General features: G+C 54.7%; 1 protein-coding gene across 15 annotated transcripts in view; it reads right to left on the bottom strand.

The window, feature by feature from the left end:
- Positions 1-18,725, bottom strand: part of IQSEC1 (IQ motif and Sec7 domain ArfGEF 1) — a 467,442-nt gene that overhangs the window by 44,707 nt on the left and 404,010 nt on the right. For all 15 annotated transcript variants that reach the window (XM_033091241.1, XM_033091183.1, XM_033091158.1 and 12 more), the window contains 2 exons: positions 8,082-8,376; positions 2,306-3,555 (listed from right to left, as the gene is read on the bottom strand). In XM_033091241.1, the coding sequence (XP_032947132.1) occupies positions 2,306-3,549 (1,244 nt within the window). In that variant the 5' untranslated portion in view covers positions 3,550-3,555; positions 8,082-8,376. The remainder of the gene's footprint in view (positions 1-2,305; positions 3,556-8,081; positions 8,377-18,725) is intronic.

Here is an 18,725-nt window from a genome sequence, read left to right on the forward strand (position 1 = left end):
TACACAAATAGATGCTCCATTTTAGAAGTAAGTAGGGAAATGCAAATTAAAACAACCAAGAGACACTACTCCTACCCTTTGATTGGGAGGTGGGTGATAACACTGAGTGTGGACAAGCATGTGAAGGAAAAGGGACTCTCAGATCCAGTTGTAGAGAAGAAATGGGTAGAGCTCCCCCTTAAACAGTAAATTGACAGTTCCTATTTCAAGTAAAAACATGCCCACCATGCCCCGACAATCCCACCTCTAGCTGTGTTCCCTAGAGACTCTCTTGGGAGTGTGTGTAGACCCACGCTTCCTGTCGTATTGTTGGTAATCGTGAAAAAGTGAAAGCAAGTGGCCAGATAAACACAGATAAGCACACATAGATCCCTGCACAGTAGCACACAGGAATGAGGTGGTCCAGGGTACGGTCAGCACCAGTGCCCGGGACCACCTCGTTCCTGCAGCAAACCTCCAGCAGCAAACCACGCGTCGATGTCACAGCAGGAGAATCCCCAGAACACCAGACCCAGATGACGTCAGCAGCTACACTTGGGCAGGGCTTACTCTGTGTCAGGAGCTGCCCCCAGCTCTTTGCACACCCTGTGAGGTGCATGTTATTGGTCTCAGCTCCACTGTACAGATAAGGCCACTTGCAGCACGAGGCTGCTCTGCCTAAGGATATGTACAAAAGGAAATAAAAGGGCCAGGCTTGAACCTGGGCAGCCTGGCCCTGAGCTGTGTTCTGAACCTCAGCTGAGTCGAGTTCCTGAGGGCACATCCACATGCACAGGGAAAAGGGTCTGGGAGGAGACAATGCAAAATGATGAGACTCAAAGGGGATGTTATCCTTACCCAAAGGCTTTCATTTCCTTTGGAGAACATATTCAGGTACTACACGTGCAATTAAAAACTGACAGAACTAGAAGGAACCTACAGAGATCCACACTGCTTGTTTGAGGGAGACTGTTCTTTCTGGCCTCTACCTGTCCACTCCGCTGCAACTCCCACACCAGGACACAGTGTCTGCCAGGGACGAGGTAAGCTGGGGTGCTGGGGGAACCCCCAGGTTATCTCAGCCTCCCCTAGCAGGGCACGGGCCTGAGCCTAAATTGATCCAGGAGCTGGCTGTACCCAGGAGCAGGTGGGACAGGTGGGGCAGACTTTTGGGACAGAGCTCAGGATGGGCTGAGCAGGACATGACCTTCTCTGTCCAGCGTGCTCCTCTGGCCACAGTTTGTAGAGGCAGGGCTGAAACTTGTGTGCAGCAGGCCATGGGCAGATGGGAGTCTCAGGAGAGCACTCATGGCAGTGCAAGAGTCTTCGTTCTTAGCTGGATGAGGACCAACGACTCACAGACCGCGACTGCCCCTCATGAATGCGCCCCTCCCTATATCCACCCGTTGGGGACAGGTCTCTCTGAATCCCCCAGACAGCACTTCCACTTGCTGGGATGGCTCAAAGGTGCCCAGAAGACTCCTCCAATCTAAGAGACGGGGAAGCAGGAAGCAGGAAGTGTGCCAGCGACCGCGAGGCAGGCTGGTCATGTCCCGAGCCTCGGAGGGGTCATCAGCACCAGCTGGTGTCTGGTGACACCAAATCCTGGAGGCCCCATGGAGGGAAATGATGTGACATGTGAGGTTTAATAACCAGAGCCTGCCAACGTCCTCTCCAAGGAATGCCCAGAACCACTCCCTTTTCATTTGCTATTTTTGGCAGAGCTAAGAATAGCCTACTTTAAATAGTCCTCTGCCTCCTTCCATTTGCTCTCAGGACTGCAGCACAGCACCTTTCCAGAACCATGGCAGGTGGCAGCCACTCAGCGGACCCGATTGGCACAAAGGGCCTGCAGGCTGGGACTTCTGTGAGCACAGGCTTCCCTGAGTCCTCCTCTCCTCACACAGGCCCTGAGTCCCCAGGGGACCGTGTTGAGACACAGACCTCATCACACCCTTGCTCAAAGATCTTCACACCCCTCATCACCCAGAGAAAAAGAATCCAAACCCCAGAGCCTGCCGTTCATGGCCAGGTGCGCATTACCCATTGTGTTGGCCGGCACATAATGTGTCCTGAGCACCTGTGTGCCGGTCACTATTCTAGGTGCCGACGGGGCCCTGAACTCGTGCTGCTTTGCACACAGAAGCCCCTCATTCTGCCCCTGCTCAGCCCGGTACTGTGTGCCCCCCAGCACTGCCCACTGGCCCCGTCTCCCTTTCCACCCACACTGGCTGCCCCCTCAGCACTGGGACGTGAGAGGAAGGCCCTGGCAGACGCCCCTGGGTGTCACTGCCCCACCCAATCTCCCCTGCGGGCGAGCACTCACTTGTTGAAGAGGTTGAGGCCGATGCGATAGTGCCTCTTGCGGATGACATCGTTGCTGAAGGCAGGTGAGTCCCAGCTGTTGCGGGTCTCCTTGTGGTAGGTCTGCTTGCTGAGCGTCTGCTCCCGCAGGCTGTCACGGGACGACGACTCGGAGCTGCAGTTGATGGTGTCATTGGAGTTGGACGTGCTGTTGATGCTGTCGTTGTCCCCGTCGGAGTAGTCTGACTCCGACTTGCTCTGCCTGCTGCCCGAGCCGTTGATAGCCAGGTGGCCATCCAGGGGCCTGGGCGGCCGGGGCCGCAAGTCCGGCTCCTCCCGTGGGAGGTCCTTGGTGGAGCTGCTGTGAGGGCCGTGCTTGGGGCTGCCCTGCTGCCCGCTGAGACCGCGCTCGTAAGCGCTCTGCCTCTTGAGGGAGCCGCGGTCTGAGCGGTCGCTGAGGTCCACGGAGCTGTCGCTGGGGGGCTCAATGGTGAGCAGTGGCGGGTGCTCCACCCGCAGCCTCTGCTCTTGCCGCTCAAGCGATGGCGTGCTCTGGCAGCTCGTGTCCGTGTCCCCCTTGTCGTCCTTATGAGCTAGGGCCCAGTAGTCCTGGGCAGCACCCCTGGCCCGTGGCCGCAGGTCTAACTCGGCGCTGGGCGGCCGGTGCCCCGCCTGTGACAGGGGCAGCGGTGGTGACAGTTCCTCTTCGTCGATGTACAGGGTGACGTCACTGTACGAGGCTGTCATCTCGTCCAGTTTGTGGTGGTCCACGCTGTGCAGGGCCGCCGGGGCCTCGGAGTCCCGCGTCCGGCCAGTGCTAGAGGTCGGCACCTCCTCCGTGTGGAGGCTGCGGCAGTTGAGGGCGTCGTCGATGGACTCAGCCAGCGATTTCACCTGCCGGGAGAAGGCGTCCTCCAGCTCCGTGATGGCATCTGCGAAGTCACTGCAAGGGGCTGAAGACTTGAGGGCAGGCAGCTCACCAAGGTCACTGCACTCAGGTGGCACTAGGGCCCCCAGCTGAGAGCCATCATCGGTCACCGAGACCTGCTTGCCCTCGAAGTAGGAGCTGTGCACCTTCTCAGGCCCCTCAAAGGAGAACTGCATCCTCATGTTGGACAGTACGATCCTGCGTGACATGCGGTTCTCAGACATGGAGCTGCGCAAGCGCTCGAAGTTCTTGTTCATCTGGTACTGGCGGAAGGCCGTCTGGATGGTGCGGGCCGCATGGCGGGTCACCAGGCGTCCCCCATACTTCCGTTCTAGCATCTCCACCTGGAGGGGAAGAAGAGGAGGGTGAAGACAGCCCCATGCGCTGGCACAGCACCCCACGGTCCTGCAGCAGCACAACCTGGGAAGGCTGCAGCACCACTCTGGGGCGTGCGCATGGGGTTGTGCAACATCTGGGACCCAAGTAAGATGGAGGAACACCACGTCAAAGTTAAAGCTAGTCAGCTCCCTGCAGGGCTTCTCAGAACCTTTAGAAGCCTTGGCCTTCCCACATCTTGTGGCACGCAGTTCAACACAACTGTAGATGTTGGAGGAGGTGAAGGGCCTCTGTGGAGATGAGGGACCCGAGGCATGTGCAGACTGAGACCTGCCAAAGACCTCAGCCAGGTCCTGGGTACTGAGCACTGGACACAGAATTCCAGCCTCATTTCCTCTCTGTGGCACCAGCAGTGTTATTCTGGTGGCCTGGGGGAGTCACAGAGTTTTAGGGAGACCTGTGAGAATCACCAACCTGAGGAGCAGGCTTCAAGGCCAGAGGCCTGGGTTCTAAACCCAGCTCTGCTCAGAGGATTGTGCTAATCACGTGATGAGACTGACACAAGCACATGCCAAGCTCAGGGACATCTGGGGCTGCAAGACCTTCACAGCTGCCTTCCTGGAAGGTCTTGACAGTTTATGGGTTCCCTAAGTCCCCTCACTGCACAGATGGGGAAACTGAGGCCCAGAGTAGACACCTAACACACACACGGCAGCCTCCAGACTCGAGAGCGAGCTCTCACTTGCTGGTACCATAGGTCCTGATTGCCCTTCTCCTTGAGTTGGAGATGGGGCAGGGCTGTAGGCCAGTGAGAGGAACTGGGACTCTCCAGTGCGCCACATGGGCTTCCTACATGTACGCCCGTGACCCAGGACAGCCCCGAGGGCTGCTCTCCATGCTTCCAGCGTAAGTGAGAAACAAACATACTCCTGGAGCTGCAGCCTGCTCAGTGGGATCCAAGATAAAGGACTGGCTTCTCTCTCCTAGGGGCTGGGCAGAGAAGGCACCTTCTCTGACATGAGGCCAATAGACCTCTCAGGTCCCCAGGAGCTAGTCACAGTGCTCAGGGAGGCGAAGTACCCCATCTTGCTCCTCTAGGTCCCACCCGCCTACTCCACGCCGGGTGGCATGCCACAGCTGGCAGCAGACACAGACAAGGTCCCTGCACTCAACAAGCAAAGAGTCTGTGAAGAACAGAGAGACACACACATGTCACTGAAATAAAGCCACACAGATGACAGAGTTGGGGAAGTGCTGCTCGGAGCCACTGCAGGGCGGGAAGGAGGGGCTCGAAGCTTCCCACGCCCAAATATGCGTCCTAGTCCCTTTGCTTGCCAGTGTGTGGCCTGTTCACCCCTCTGGAAAGTGAGAGTGTGCCCAGCCCCATGAAGCCACCCATCTCAGGAATGCCAGCTGCCGACAAACACTGGGCACGCCAGCTCTCTGGGGCCCACAGGAGAGGGAGCAGCAGGCTGGGCAGAGCGGCTACGGGGTTGGCATGGGGGTGCCAAATGATTTTCCAAATGATTTTCTAAAGCCTGGCCAGGCCCAGAGTCAGCCAGGGTGTGTCTGTTTTTTCTCTCGTCCTGGAGCTACTGATTGCCATCCAAAGAGATGACTTCATTTCCACATCTGTAAGCAGAGTGTTTCTGTTTTTTGGGTTTTGAGTGGAGCTTTGAAAGCCCACAGGGTCAATAAAGGCCCAAGGCTGAGCTCCGGGAAGCCCTCTCTTCTTTGCCCTCCCAGGCCTGTGGTCCTGGGTCCCTTATGGTAGCCTCGGGTGGGGGGTGGACAGTCACGATGCCAGGGTGACCAGATCAGGCCCAGAGCTCACTCCAGGGCCCTTTATCTCCTGTTGACTTTGGACCTCCTAAACCAGGCAGCAACCCTGTTTTCTTGACACTGTCTCTGCAAACCTGGGGTGGGGGCCCAGAGGAGGGACAGAAGAAGGACTTCTGGAGAGCAGAAATGGGCTCTGTGCTTCATCACCAAAGCCCCTGAGTCCCTCCTACCTGGCCTCCCGCAGACGACACACAGTGGCCCAGGCCTGCTCTTACTCATCCCCAGACATGCCTGCTCCTTCTTCCCGTTAGGCCGGAACCCACACAAGGCCTGGTCTGAAAGTTTATTGAGGGACAGGGGAAGGAATCGTAGCAGTAAGTGCTTACCTGATGTGTGTCGCCCTCCCGATACTCACAGTGACGTGCAGTCTGCAGAGGGCTCTAGGACCGACACTTCTCAGAGGAGGCTCAGAGAAGTGGTGTGATGAGAAGCCAAGCCCTAGCCGGGCTCTCCTATTAAGCCCTCACTCTTTCTTTGAAGGGGACTTCTCAACAGCGGGAACGAAGAACTGACAGGAACACCCTTCCACAATTCAGAGCTGCCTCCTGCTCTCAGTGACAGGAAACCACTGAAACCCAGGGGCCAGATGGAAATCCATGACTTCCCACTGGGTTCCTTTCACTTAAAGAGGATTTCGCATTCCCAGACTTGAACTCCGCTTGGAATCAGGCACCTTACATTTGTCTGGCAATTCTCGTGTCATCTGTTCTGTTCCCACTTTTGCCTTAATTGCCAGGAAGCGCAGCAGAGTCGAGTGCCCAGTGGCCCTCATGATTCTTCCTCTCTTTCACCTCTTTATCACCTCTTCGCTGCCATCCTCTCTCCCAAGTTCGTTCTGCCGCAGAGCGTTTGCACCTGCTATTACCTCTTTCTGGAAAGCCCCTTCTTCAAACACCCAGTTCTAATGCCACCTTAGAGAGGTGTTCCCCACCACCTTTATCCAATGCTATCACTTCCCACAGTCACTCAATTTCTTTCCCCTATTTCACACTCTCTAGAGTTTGCATCACTTTCTGGACTTAGTCTGTGTCTTTATTGCTAACTTGTCCATGGTCTGTCTCCTTGAGCACAGTGTCAGCTCGAGACCTGGGGCATGACCTTGCCCACAGTTGACCGCCAAGCACCAGCACAGTGCCTGGCATCGGGTGGGCCTTCGGCTAATGTGCATGGGGTGAAAATGAACAGCCATGGCCACACAACGGCTGTGTGGAGCACATGAATATTGCCGCAGGCTTCTGCCAAGTCTTAACCTTGCTCAACTCTATTTTAATGGCTGCCTGCAGGTGTCCTTTACTATAAGCTCTTTCTGATCCACTTTGGATCCGGGTGTAACTGATAAATAGAACGGAGGCTGTCCTCCCTGCTGTGGGCCTGGCCATGAGGCCAGATACTATAGGGGCAGGGGGCCATCTGCTGTCAGGCTCTGGCCACTTACTGGCTCCCCTCTCAGTCCCAACTCACAAGCAGAAGGATGGAGAGAGATCAGGGTAAGGTAGGAAGGGCTGTCCAGAGTCAGAGGGCAACACTGAGCACAGGAGGGGCAGTGCTGGCAGGGGCTCTGTCGGTGGGGGACAATCCACACCACTCCTGAGAGGCACACGAGGCCCTGACCCCTGCTCTGTAAAAGACAAACAGGAAGACAGAAGGCAGACAGGCCACGGGGCAGAGGTGGGCAGAAGTAAAGGCAAGGACAGTTCTGCAGCCTGCTGTCTGAGGGGCTGCTAGAAAGGATCCTGGGGACAGGCCACCGTAGAGGGGCTGCCCGGGACCCACAAGGAGATGACTGGCCAAAACTCAGTGCCCAGGAACTAGGGAAAGTTGGACAACTGGCCCTGCAAACATGCACAATGCTTCCTGGCAGCCTGGGATTTCTCCTGAAGCCTAAAACTTTCCCTCAGAGATTCCCACTAGAATTCTTATAAAGTGCCTACTATGTGTCTGCACTCCAAAGGGCTGAAAGGGAGAACTCTGCTCCCCAGTGACCTCCTGCTCCCCCCACCCAGCACCACCCAGCCGGGACAGGCCTTTCCTCTCTTCCCTCAACCCCAAGAGGCTGCATCCGCCTCCTCTGCACACAGGTACTGGGGGAGGAAGTGCAGCCTCCAACGGGGTGATTTCCTACAAGAACGCTAAGATGTAAACCAGCGGGGATATAATAAGCAAACTCTCCTCACTAGCTGTGCTTGGGCTTGGCGTTCATTTCAGAGTTAAGAGCTATTTCCTTTGTAAATCGACCTCCATTCCTTCCCACTGGAAGCTCCTCCTGCAGACTTCCTAAGGGCTGGGTCTCTCCTGGGCCTTCAGAACCCCAGTGGCCGGCCATGCAACCCGAGTGTCCTTGTGGCATCAGGCCTTGATGGCTGGAGGCCCAGCACAGTCCCCAGCCCCCGGCCGTTAGAGCTGTGGACAGGGCAGAAGCAAGGGCCCGACAGAGGAAACGTCCGGTAGTCTCGCCCCTTCTCTCTGAGCGCTCCCTACCTTGGGAGGAGATTAGGGAGCTCAGGCTGAGGCACATTCACAAGGATGTGCACCTGACTCACACCTCTGTCTGTCGGAGAGTGCAGGACACCAGCACCTGAGGACTGAGACGCCTGCCTCCTCAGGCAGCCCCAGCAAAGAGCCACATCATTCCTGGGGGGACACGCAGCAGGCAGAGCTGCCTGCCTGGAGTGGCCAGGCCGGCCCCACCTACCTGCTTGTCCTGCAGGTCTGAGGAGAGCTCATAGCTCTCAGAGAGGGAGCGTGATCGCTTGATGGCCTCCTCCTCGGCCTGCTTGCGCAGGATGGACGTGGAGTGTTGCAGCTTGGGCCTCCGCGTGCGCTGCTGCTGCCCCGGTGGCGCCGAGTATAGCCCATAGGCACCCCCGGACGTGTGTTCGTAGTGGTCGGGGCTCCGGCTGGAGCCAGGCACTAAGGGGCCCTGGCGGCGGGCTGAGGGGCTGTCCAGCGACGTGCAGGTCTCACTGCTCGGGGCCTCGCCCTCCACGCTGCAGGAGAGAGGAGAGGCCTCCAGTGAGTGGGAAACCAGAACCTAGGGCCTGCAGGGGTAACCAGGAGGTAGCAGGGGCAACAGCCAAGAGGCAGTCCCCCACGTTCCAGGGGCCTCCACCACACCCAGTCTCCCTACTGCCCCTCGCCCTGCGACAGTCGAGCCCCCCATGCAGCCAGAGGGATCCTGCCAAGACCGCTCCAAATGCTCCCGAGGCTCACTTCCCTCAGGGTTCATTTTCTCTGGAAAAACCGACGCACTTCACTGATTGATTTTACTGTCCATCTCCTATATGAAAATGTCAGCTTGGGAGGACAAAAGTTTAGCCCATTGGTCCACTGATGATACCAGTGCCTGCAGTAAGGCCTGCACTTAGTAGGTGCTCAGTAAATATTTACTCACTGACTGAATGGATCCTGTCACTTCTCTACCATCTGCAATAAGTAAACCAATGATTTTTGAATTTTTTTTTTAAACAGTAGTTAACAAGAGTGACTCTTTAGTGCACACCTACTCAGAAGGCACGCGTTGTGCTGGTGTTTGTTATGGACTGAATTGTCTCCCCTAACGTTGCAGGTCTAATCTCCAGTATTTCAGAATATGTCTGTATTTGGAGGGAGGGTCTTTAAAGAGGTAATAAGTTAAAATGAGGTCGTTAGGGACCTGATCCAGTATGACTGGAATCCTTCTGAGAGGACTGGGGTGCAGACACACAGAGGGGTGACCATGTGAGGACACGGCCAGAAAGCGACCGTCTACACCAAGGGGAGCGGCCCCAAAGCAGCCAACCCACGGAGGCCTCGACCTCGGCCGTGCAGCTCAGCACTGACAGATACAGTCTGTTGTTGCAGCCACCCCGCCTGTGGCCCTTGCTCCGGTACAGGGACTTGCCCGAGGGTGCACGGGTCACAGCAAGGAGGTCAGTGGGGCTCCCAAGACCAGAAACCCCTCTCTGTCCCCCACCCCACTGCCCCCCGCCCCCAGGACTCCTCGTACACACCCCTCTCAAAGTTCCAAGCACCAGGTAGGAGGAGGACCAAACGGGGGAGCTGGGGGACAGAGAGGGATTCGTTGACATACACATCCCAATCGCATGAACTTAGAATATAGAGTTGGTTCCTGCTGCAGACTGCTTTTCATCATAGGAAAGGAGGGAGAAATTTATGCACGACATTTCTAACATAGCTTCTGGTGCCCACTCAGTCAAGCCCTTCCACTTCCCTTTCCCTATAGGATATCACGCAACCTTTAAAAAAAAAATCTGATCCCTGGGACCAGGGCCTGGTCTCTCTGGAAGTGGCCCAGCAGAGAGAAGGGAACACAGGCCCTACCTAGGCTGCAGTTGTTCCTCAATGGACCCACCTTCACGCCAATGGAAACGCCTTACAGTCAAGGGCCTCGAGGCCAACTGGTCTACCCTTCCCAGCTCTGCTTCCATTGCCTCCACTTGTCAGGGACTGGCAGGGACATGCTGCCAAGTATAGAATGTGAAATTATTCACTGACTCCTAGGGGAGAGTGAGTGGAAGTGGGGTCAAAGGAGAAAAGGCACTGGAGCAGAGAGGGCCAAGACAAGGCAGTAGACCCAGGCAGCAGGAAGCAGGAAGCAGCCTGCCCTTTGAGTTTGTTTTTGCCCTAAGCCAGGATGGGCTGCAAACTTCCACTCCACCAACTGGCTCTGGCCTCCATGCAGTCACTCTCCTCTGACATCCCATCCAGCTCCCCGGAGGCTAAAGTGTGACAGAGGTCTTTCCTTCGGAAAGAGCCCTGGGCTAGAAATTAAGAGACCATGCATGTGCTTTGCTGATCTGGTGTGAATCAGGGTGGGTCAGCCCTCATTTGAAGGCCTGCTTCCCCATCTGTAATCCAGGTAGGCTGGACTAGGTGCCTTCAGGGTGTCAGAGGAATCCCACCCTCAGGGCTCCCCTGCCATCGGCCACACCACCGCAGCTTCCTCGGGCCTCGTGTGTCTGTGCTGCGTAGGGAAAGGCATGGGGGCGTTCAGAACCTAAAATTCTCCTGTTTCGTGGATGAAAAGGGGACTCTGTGATACGTCACCTGGAAGTGGCTCACTGGTGATCTGATCCTAAGTTTCTAACGGGCAGGTCATGGTGGGTGGTCACGCCCCAGGCCTATAGCAGGTTTATCTTCACCTTAGGCCAGCCCTGTCCATTGTTCTTAGACATGTAGGTTAACACACCTTTGAAATGCCAGCGTAATCCTCTTTTTGAGACTCCTCAGAGGCTAACCAACCACACTCAAGGGAGCACATAATCACGTTCACCATCCTGTGCCTTGCTTTCTCCCACCTCCAGTAATCTTCCTTACATTCCCACAATTCCAAATGTATAAAAGAAACCGCAAAACTGTCCTTAAAACTGAGCATTTGAGATCTTGCTTTCTGGCATGTCTTCAGTTTAGCACAAATAAACTCATAAAAATCTCTACAGGTTTGGACATTTCTTACATTGGCAGTTTTATAAAGCTTTGGACAGTGCCTTACGATAAACAGTGTGTGGAACAGTGAGGGAATCCATCTATATCAGACCCGCAGACGATCGATGCCCAACTTACAGATGAGCAGTCTCTGCTGGCAAAGCCCACCTGGCCATGTGGCCCAAAGCCCCCCACACTCCTCCTTCTGTCTCGCTTGCTCTATGCAGCCTGTGAGCACCTCACAAAGAAGCCTTTCCACACACACATCCCACATGCTGGAAATGCTTCAGTCAGGGGCCAAATCTATTTTTCTGAGCAAGAAGCAACAGGAACCAAAATATTGTCCTCGAAGAGATGCTCATATAGATTTGAAATAGTTTGGCCACCTGAGTTTGCAGACACACACGATGACAGAGGGTGGTTTCTGTGCAGGTCCCCAGAACCAGAAGCCCCTCATGTCTCGCAGGTGCTTCTGAGCTGCTGGCGGCTCTGCCGGGGAGTGGTGGCCTGGACTGTCACCGCACTGCCCTGACGCGCTTCTCCAGGAGGGAGCTGTATGGCAATGGATTCCACCCCTTCCCTGATCCCTGCTTGTCTGGTCTCAGAAGCAAGTGTGAGCAGGTGAAACGGCATTCTTCCCGACAGCAGGGAGAGGAGTGTGCACATGGGCTGCCCACGATTCTGAGAAGCTGTTCTCATTCCCAGCCGTGGTGTGGGGCAGAGCACGGCTAAGGACAGAGAAGCAGGTGAGGGTCATGAACGAAGGGCTGCAGCTTGCCCTGTAGTGGAGCTTCCTGGATGGCTGGGCTCACAGGCAGGACCTCTGCATGATGTCACCACCCTGGAAGGAGGCTCTGGGCCCAACAGGGGCACTCTTTGGATCTGATATGGACGGGGACAGCTGTTGAGAAGCAAGAACTTTCTGAGGCTGGGCAGCCCAGGATCCCTGCTCTGTGCACTATCTGCCTCCTGACTGCTGTGGGCCAGCAGGTTCCTGAACACACTTGGAAAAGACATCTGGGCATCCTCTCAAGGCCAAGGGAGGAGGCCCGACTCTTACCCACAGTGTTTCCTTTCCCCACGATAGCAACTCCAGCCCTACCTTCCAAACGCATCTCAGCAACGGGCCAGGCTGTGAGCACTGCTCCCCGGGTTATCAAACAGCCTCCTCATCGGTCTCCCTGCCTCCTTCCCCCACAGCATCACAAGGAAGACACTGTCCTTGGAATGTCCTTCAGGCCTGACCTCAGCTGCACTCACTTGGCTCCTCTTCCTCATTCTATTCCAGCCTCACTGGCATCCTCTTTTCAAAAGGGCCAGGTACACTTCTGCCCCAGTGTCTTTGCCCTGGCTCTTCCCTCCTCCTGGAACGCTCTTCCCCACTCTACAGGGACCTTGCACTGGCTCTTCCCTCCTCTAGGAACGCTCTTCCCCACTCTACAGGGACCTTGCACTGGCTCTTCCCTCCTCTAGCAACGCTCTTCCTGACACAGGGACCTTGCACTGGCTCTTCCCTCCTCCTGGAACGCTCTTCCCCACTCTACAGGGACCTTGCACTGGCTCTTCCCTCCTCTAGGAACGCTCTTCCTGACACAGGGACCTTGCACTGGCTCTTCCCTCCTCCTGGAACGCTCTTCCCCACTCTACAGGGACCTTGCACTGGCTCTTCCCTCCTCCTGGAACGCTCTTCCCCACTCTACAGGGACCTTGCACTGGCTCTTCCCTCCTCTAGGAACGCTCTTCCTGACACAGGGACCTTGCACTGGCTCTTCCCTCCTCTAGGAATGCTCTTCCTGACACAGGGACCTTGCACTGGCTCTTCCCTCCTCTAGGAATGCTCTTCCTGACACAGGGACCTTGCACTGGCTCTTCCCTCCTCCTGGAACGCTCTTCCCCACTCTACAGGGACCTTGCACTGGCTCTTCCCTCCTCCTGGAACGCTCTTCCCCACTCTACAGGGACCTTGCACTGGCTCTTCCCTCCTCTAGGAACGCTCTTCCTGACACAGGGACCTTGCACTGGCTCTTCCCTCCTCCTGGAACGCTCTTCCCCACTCTACAGGGACCTTGCACTGGCTCTTCCCTCCTCTAGGAACGCTCTTCCTGACACAGGGACCTTGCACTGGCTCTTCCCTCCTCTAGGAATGCTCTTCCTGACACAGGGACCTTGCACTGGCTCTTCCCTCCTCCTGGAACGCTCTTCCCCACTCTACAGGGACCTTGCACTGGCTCTTCCCTCCTCTAGGAACGCTCTTCCTGACACAGGGACCTTGCACTGGCTTTTCCCTCCTCCTGGAACGCTCTTCCCCACTCTACAGGGACCTTGCACTGGCTCTTCCCTCCTCTAGGAACGCTCTTCCTGACACAGGGACCTTGCACTGGCTCTTCCCTCCTCTAGGAACGCTCTTCCTGACACAGGGACCTTGCACTGGCTCTTCCCTCCTCCTGGAACGCTCTTCCCCACTCTACAGGGACCTTGCACTGGCTCTTCCCTCCTCTAGGAACGCTCTTCCTGACACAGGGACCTTGCACTGGCTCTTCCCTCCTCTAGGAATGCTCTTCCTGACACAGGGACCTTGCACTGGCTCTTCCCTCCTCTAGGAATGCTCTTCCTGACACAGGGACCTTGCACTGGCTCTTCCCTCCTCCTGGAACGCTCTTCGCTCACCTCCTTCATGTCTTTACTCAATACCCCTTTCGGAAGGAGGCTCACCCTACTCCCTGCCCCTAGCATTCCTAATTCCTTAGTCTGTTTCTTTCCCTTCTCCATGACGATCCATCATCTTGTGACACACTGAAGGGTGTATTCATCACATTTTTTGGCTATTGTCTGTCTCCCACATTAGCACAGAAGCTCCATGAGGGTGGGCAATTTGTCTGTTTTGCCCACCGACATCCCCAGGGCCAACACATGCACCCACCTAGCAGTGTGCAGTAAGTGCTGGATGAGTAGGGCATTTCCGCAGGCCAGGTGTGCTGAGTCCTGGGATGTGGTGTCTTACGTCATCCCCATTGCACATCCTATACGCCGCAAAGCTACGTGGTGACCCTTCCCCTATTACCACACAGTGACACAGTCACCTGTGCCAGAGTCCTAGATGTCATGATGCCAGTCCCTCCCCTACAGCCAACCCCCACCCCTGCCCCATTCAATGTCACCAAGTCTTGTCAAATGTACGTGAATTGTATCCCCTTGAGTTATGCAGTGTGGCAGCCCTTCCACACCCTAAAAATCAAAACCAACCCCAAACCATCCCAATAATAAAAGAAATGGCCAGGCCATCTTACTGCAACCAGTGTGGTGCCGTAATCAGCACTGCCCTGCAGCAAACAAGTGGACAAAGTGAGCACAGCAGGAAGGGAGGTATGGAGCTTAAGAACTTGTCTTGAGGCAGAGAATGTCAATTCTTATTGATTCCAATCAATAGGTAGACAGTATTAGACTTAAGAAGAAGAAGAGAGTATTTTCTTAATCTGGCTAACAGAAAGATAATTTTTTTTAAAGTGAAAATGCCCAGTGTTGACAAGTCCGTGCAGTAACTGGCACTCTCAGAAGTAGGAGGAACTTCTTCAGAGCAGTAGCTAGAAATAATTATCAAACTAAATCATGTGAAGCTTGACTGGCTGAACCCATAAAGACGTTTTATTTACAGAGATACTTTGAAACCCAGGATCTAAGTCTCTCCCTGCCCCCCCCATCCTGATAATGATTAGTACTCAGCTCTAAGCCCTGCTCCTTCCTGGGGGAGGAGGAAGTGTCAAACGTCAGCATCACAGTCATCTTTTCCGTCTGCACAGGGCGGCAGGGACACAAACCTCTGCATCGGACTTGAGTATACAGGTGGCGCTTGCGCGTCAGAGATCTGCCCCCTCCCCCTCCCCCTCCCCCTCCCCCTCCCCCTCCCTGAGACTCCAGCCCCCGGCCCCCCCACACACCCCAGGCCTTGCACACCACTTCTTTGCCACAGTTACTTCCCATGTGGAGTCAATATTTTGCCACCCAGGTCAGCGCCCTTGGGGAAGCTCCTCCCACAACTCACGTCCCTCATCCAGGGCCGAAAACGCTGCCGTCAGTCCTCAGTTCCACACTGGGATTCCTGAGCGCTCACAGACTCCTGGACCACATGCAAATCAAGGGGTGGGACAGGCACCTTTTCAGTACCCTGATATTCCCTGACAGGTTAAGAGTTTCTGGAACAGTCTATGACACTTAGGTGGCTGCTGCCTGCACTCTCAGAAGATGCTCCTGCTCCAGCAGTCCCTTTTCTAGAGATCCTTTCACTAAGAAAATAAGACCAATAAGCAAAAAGGTAAAAACAAGGAATTTCACTGTAGTATTGTTTCTAATTATAAACATTTGGAAATAATCTAAATGTCTGTCAGCAAGGGACTGATTTAAATTAATTACATATCCATATAATGGAAACAATGTCAAGATGGGGGAAGATTCCGTTTGACGGCTGCTCTTATGAAAAAGACGGGTAAGTTTAATATAAACTGATACCATGATGCAACTGAGAAGCCAGTCACTAACACGAACTAGTGAGAAGCCAGACGCGCAAACAGCCCTCCTGTCCACTGCTGGTGTCAGCCCACCAACCACGCAGAGCCTTGGTGTGCGGATCACAAGCCCACGTGTGTGCTGCTCTGCCTTCTGCTCACCTGCTAGAAGCAGGCACTGCTAACTCATCGGCTTCCCTCCCACACACCTTCCAACACAGCACTCCACGAAAGTGACTCCAGCAGGTACGTGAGAGGACTGTACTTGCCAAGCCCAAATCACAGTATACCAGAAGAAAAACTCAAGGTCTGCAAACCACCTCCTACCAAAAGCTGGGACTGCTTGGCCAGGAAAAAGGCAGAAGAGGGAACACATGATGCCTGTCATTAAGCCTCTGATGGGGTGACAAGAAGAGGACACAGCACACTTCTCCTGCGGACAGAACCAATGTTGCCTCACCCAAGAAAGCATGCTCTCACATAGGCTGCTTAGTAGGTAGTGAGCTCTCTGTTACTGGAGGTGTGCAAGCTACAGTTGGTCAGACACCAGTCAGAGAGATGTGGCAAAAGAATTCCTACTGACTGGAAGCTGGGATGCACTATCTGAATCTGTACCCCACCCTGTGTCTCTCCACTGCTCTTTACTTGTATTTCTTGGCCTCTGAGGACCACACCCAGGTCTCAACTAAACTCCCACTTCCTCTATGAGGCCACCCCCACCTACTGCAGCCCCCACTCCCACACTCTTCATCATTGTGTGGATTATCTGGGGAGAGAGAGAGAGAGAGAGAGAGAGAGAGAGAGAGAGAGAGAGAAAGACTGACTACGCCACCAGGAGTCCTGCTCTGTGAGAGCTGGGACCCTGAAAGCCCTGGCCTCCAGCAAAGACAGGGACCTGAGACCTAGAGGTGGGACCAGCCAAGGACAGGGCAAGAGCTGGAGCTGCACCTGGAGGCGTCCACACTTGGTCCCAGTGGCCCCTCTCCCTCGCTGACCCAGGGACTCCAAGCTCTGAGTCACTGGACGGTTACCCTAAGCTGCTCCTCTCCTCTCCAGTTTTCCAAACACGCCTTCCTCAGCTGGAGGCCAGTCTGTGTTATATTTATGTGGAGAAATGAATGGCTCACTACAGAACAGCATCCAGAGTTTCCAACTGCCCTAAGATGACGGAAAACACATAAGCACAGAGAAGACGTTTTGAAACGTTCCCCACCCCCACCACGCCCTGCTTCCTTTCTGCCAAGTGATGGGGCTTGAGGTGCTCCTTGCTGCGGCCTCCAAGCCAGATGTCAGCGCTGGAATTGTGTGATCACAGGCAAGAAGACTTCCATGCCTCAGTTTTCTTTCCTGTAAAATGGGGGCAATTAGAGCACTAACTTCACATGACTGTTGCAAGGCTTTACCGAGTCGATACAGGTGACTCTGTATCAAGGGCTGTTTGATACAAAGGCTGTTTGGCTCATAAAAAGCACTTTCTAATGCTGTCTGATTATTCTTTGACTGAGAGGCCCCCACCACATGTCCAGCAGTCGAGTAGAGAGGGGCACACTGTGGAGCCCGGTCACCTGCACCTGCCTGCTGCAGGGCCTGTCTCTGACACCAACCCCAGCCGTGGGCACAGCTGATGACCCCTAGGAACGGTGGGCAGTCATGGAAAGGGGCCTGGGCCCCACAGCCAGACACATCTTAACTCAGCTGGGGAGTGAGTGTGGGGGGAGGTAACTCGGCCATGGAAGTCTCTAATTATGGCCTGTGATGTCACAAATGACTGTTCTCAAGAACAGTGTTAGTCAGAGGAGGCTCTGAGCACAGGCAAGGGCACGGCAGAAGCAGATACCTGCTGTCAGGGGGCTCCCTGTTCACCCCAACACCGATGATGATGATGGTAATAATAACAGCTAATGTCCGTCTGTATCGTTAGCAGTGCCCTATGCTTTACGTGTAGCCCATTCAGTCCTCCCAAGCACCATGGAGAGGTTACGCCCATCCCCAAGGTCATACGGCTAGTGAGCGAAATCAGAACCCAGGCAGTAACGGCTTCAGAGCTGCACTTCCCACCGGGCTTATATGACCACACACACACACACACACACACACACACACACCACAGACACACACACCACAGACACACACCAGATACACACACACACCAGACACACACACCACAGACACACATACCACAGACACACACCAGATACACACACACACCAGATACACACATACCACAGACACACACCAGACACACACACACCACAGACACACACACCACAGATACACACCAGATACACACACACCACAGACACACACACCACAGACACACACCAGATACACACACACCAGATACACACATACCACAGACACACACCAGACACACACACACCACAGACACACACACCATAGACACACACCAGATACACACACACACCAGACACACACCAGATACACACACACACCAGACACACACACCACAGACACACATACCACAGACACACACCAGATACACACACACACCAGATACACACATACCACAGACACACACCAGACACACACACACCACAGACACACACACCACAGATACACACCAGATACACACACACCACAGACACACACACCACAGACACACACCAGATACACACACACCAGACACACACACACCACAGACACACACACCACAGATACACACCAGATACACACACACCACAGACACACACACCACAGACACACACCAGATACACACACACCAGATACACACATACCACAGACACACACCAGACACACACACACCACAGACACACACACCATAGACACACACCAGACACACACACCAGATACACACACACATACCACAGACACACACACCACAGACACACATACCACAGACATACACCAGACACACACACACACCACAGACACACACACCACAGACACACATACCACAGACACACACCAGATACACACACACACACCACAGACACACACACCACAGACACACACCAGATACACACACACATACCACAGACACACACACCACAGACACACACACCACAGACACACACCAGATACACACACACACACCACAGACACACACACCACAGACACACACCAGATACACACACACCACAGACACACACACCACAGACACACACACCACAGACACACACCAGACACACACACACCAGATACACACATACCACAGACATACACCAGATACACACACACACCACAGACACACACCAGATGCACACACACACCACATACACATACACCACAGACACACACCACACAAACAATCAAGCCAGGGAGGCCTTTTTTAAACAACCAGACTCCAGGAGGCTCTGTCTGCCATGTGGACTGTGAGGTCTGTGGGAGTGGGAGCCCTGGGCCACGGTGGACACCAACTTCCAAGTCACAGC

The sequence above is a fragment of the Rhinolophus ferrumequinum genome, chromosome 2 (assembly GCF_004115265.2).
Source record: "Rhinolophus ferrumequinum isolate MPI-CBG mRhiFer1 chromosome 2, mRhiFer1_v1.p, whole genome shotgun sequence".
NCBI classification, from domain to species: domain Eukaryota; kingdom Metazoa; phylum Chordata; class Mammalia; order Chiroptera; family Rhinolophidae; genus Rhinolophus; species Rhinolophus ferrumequinum.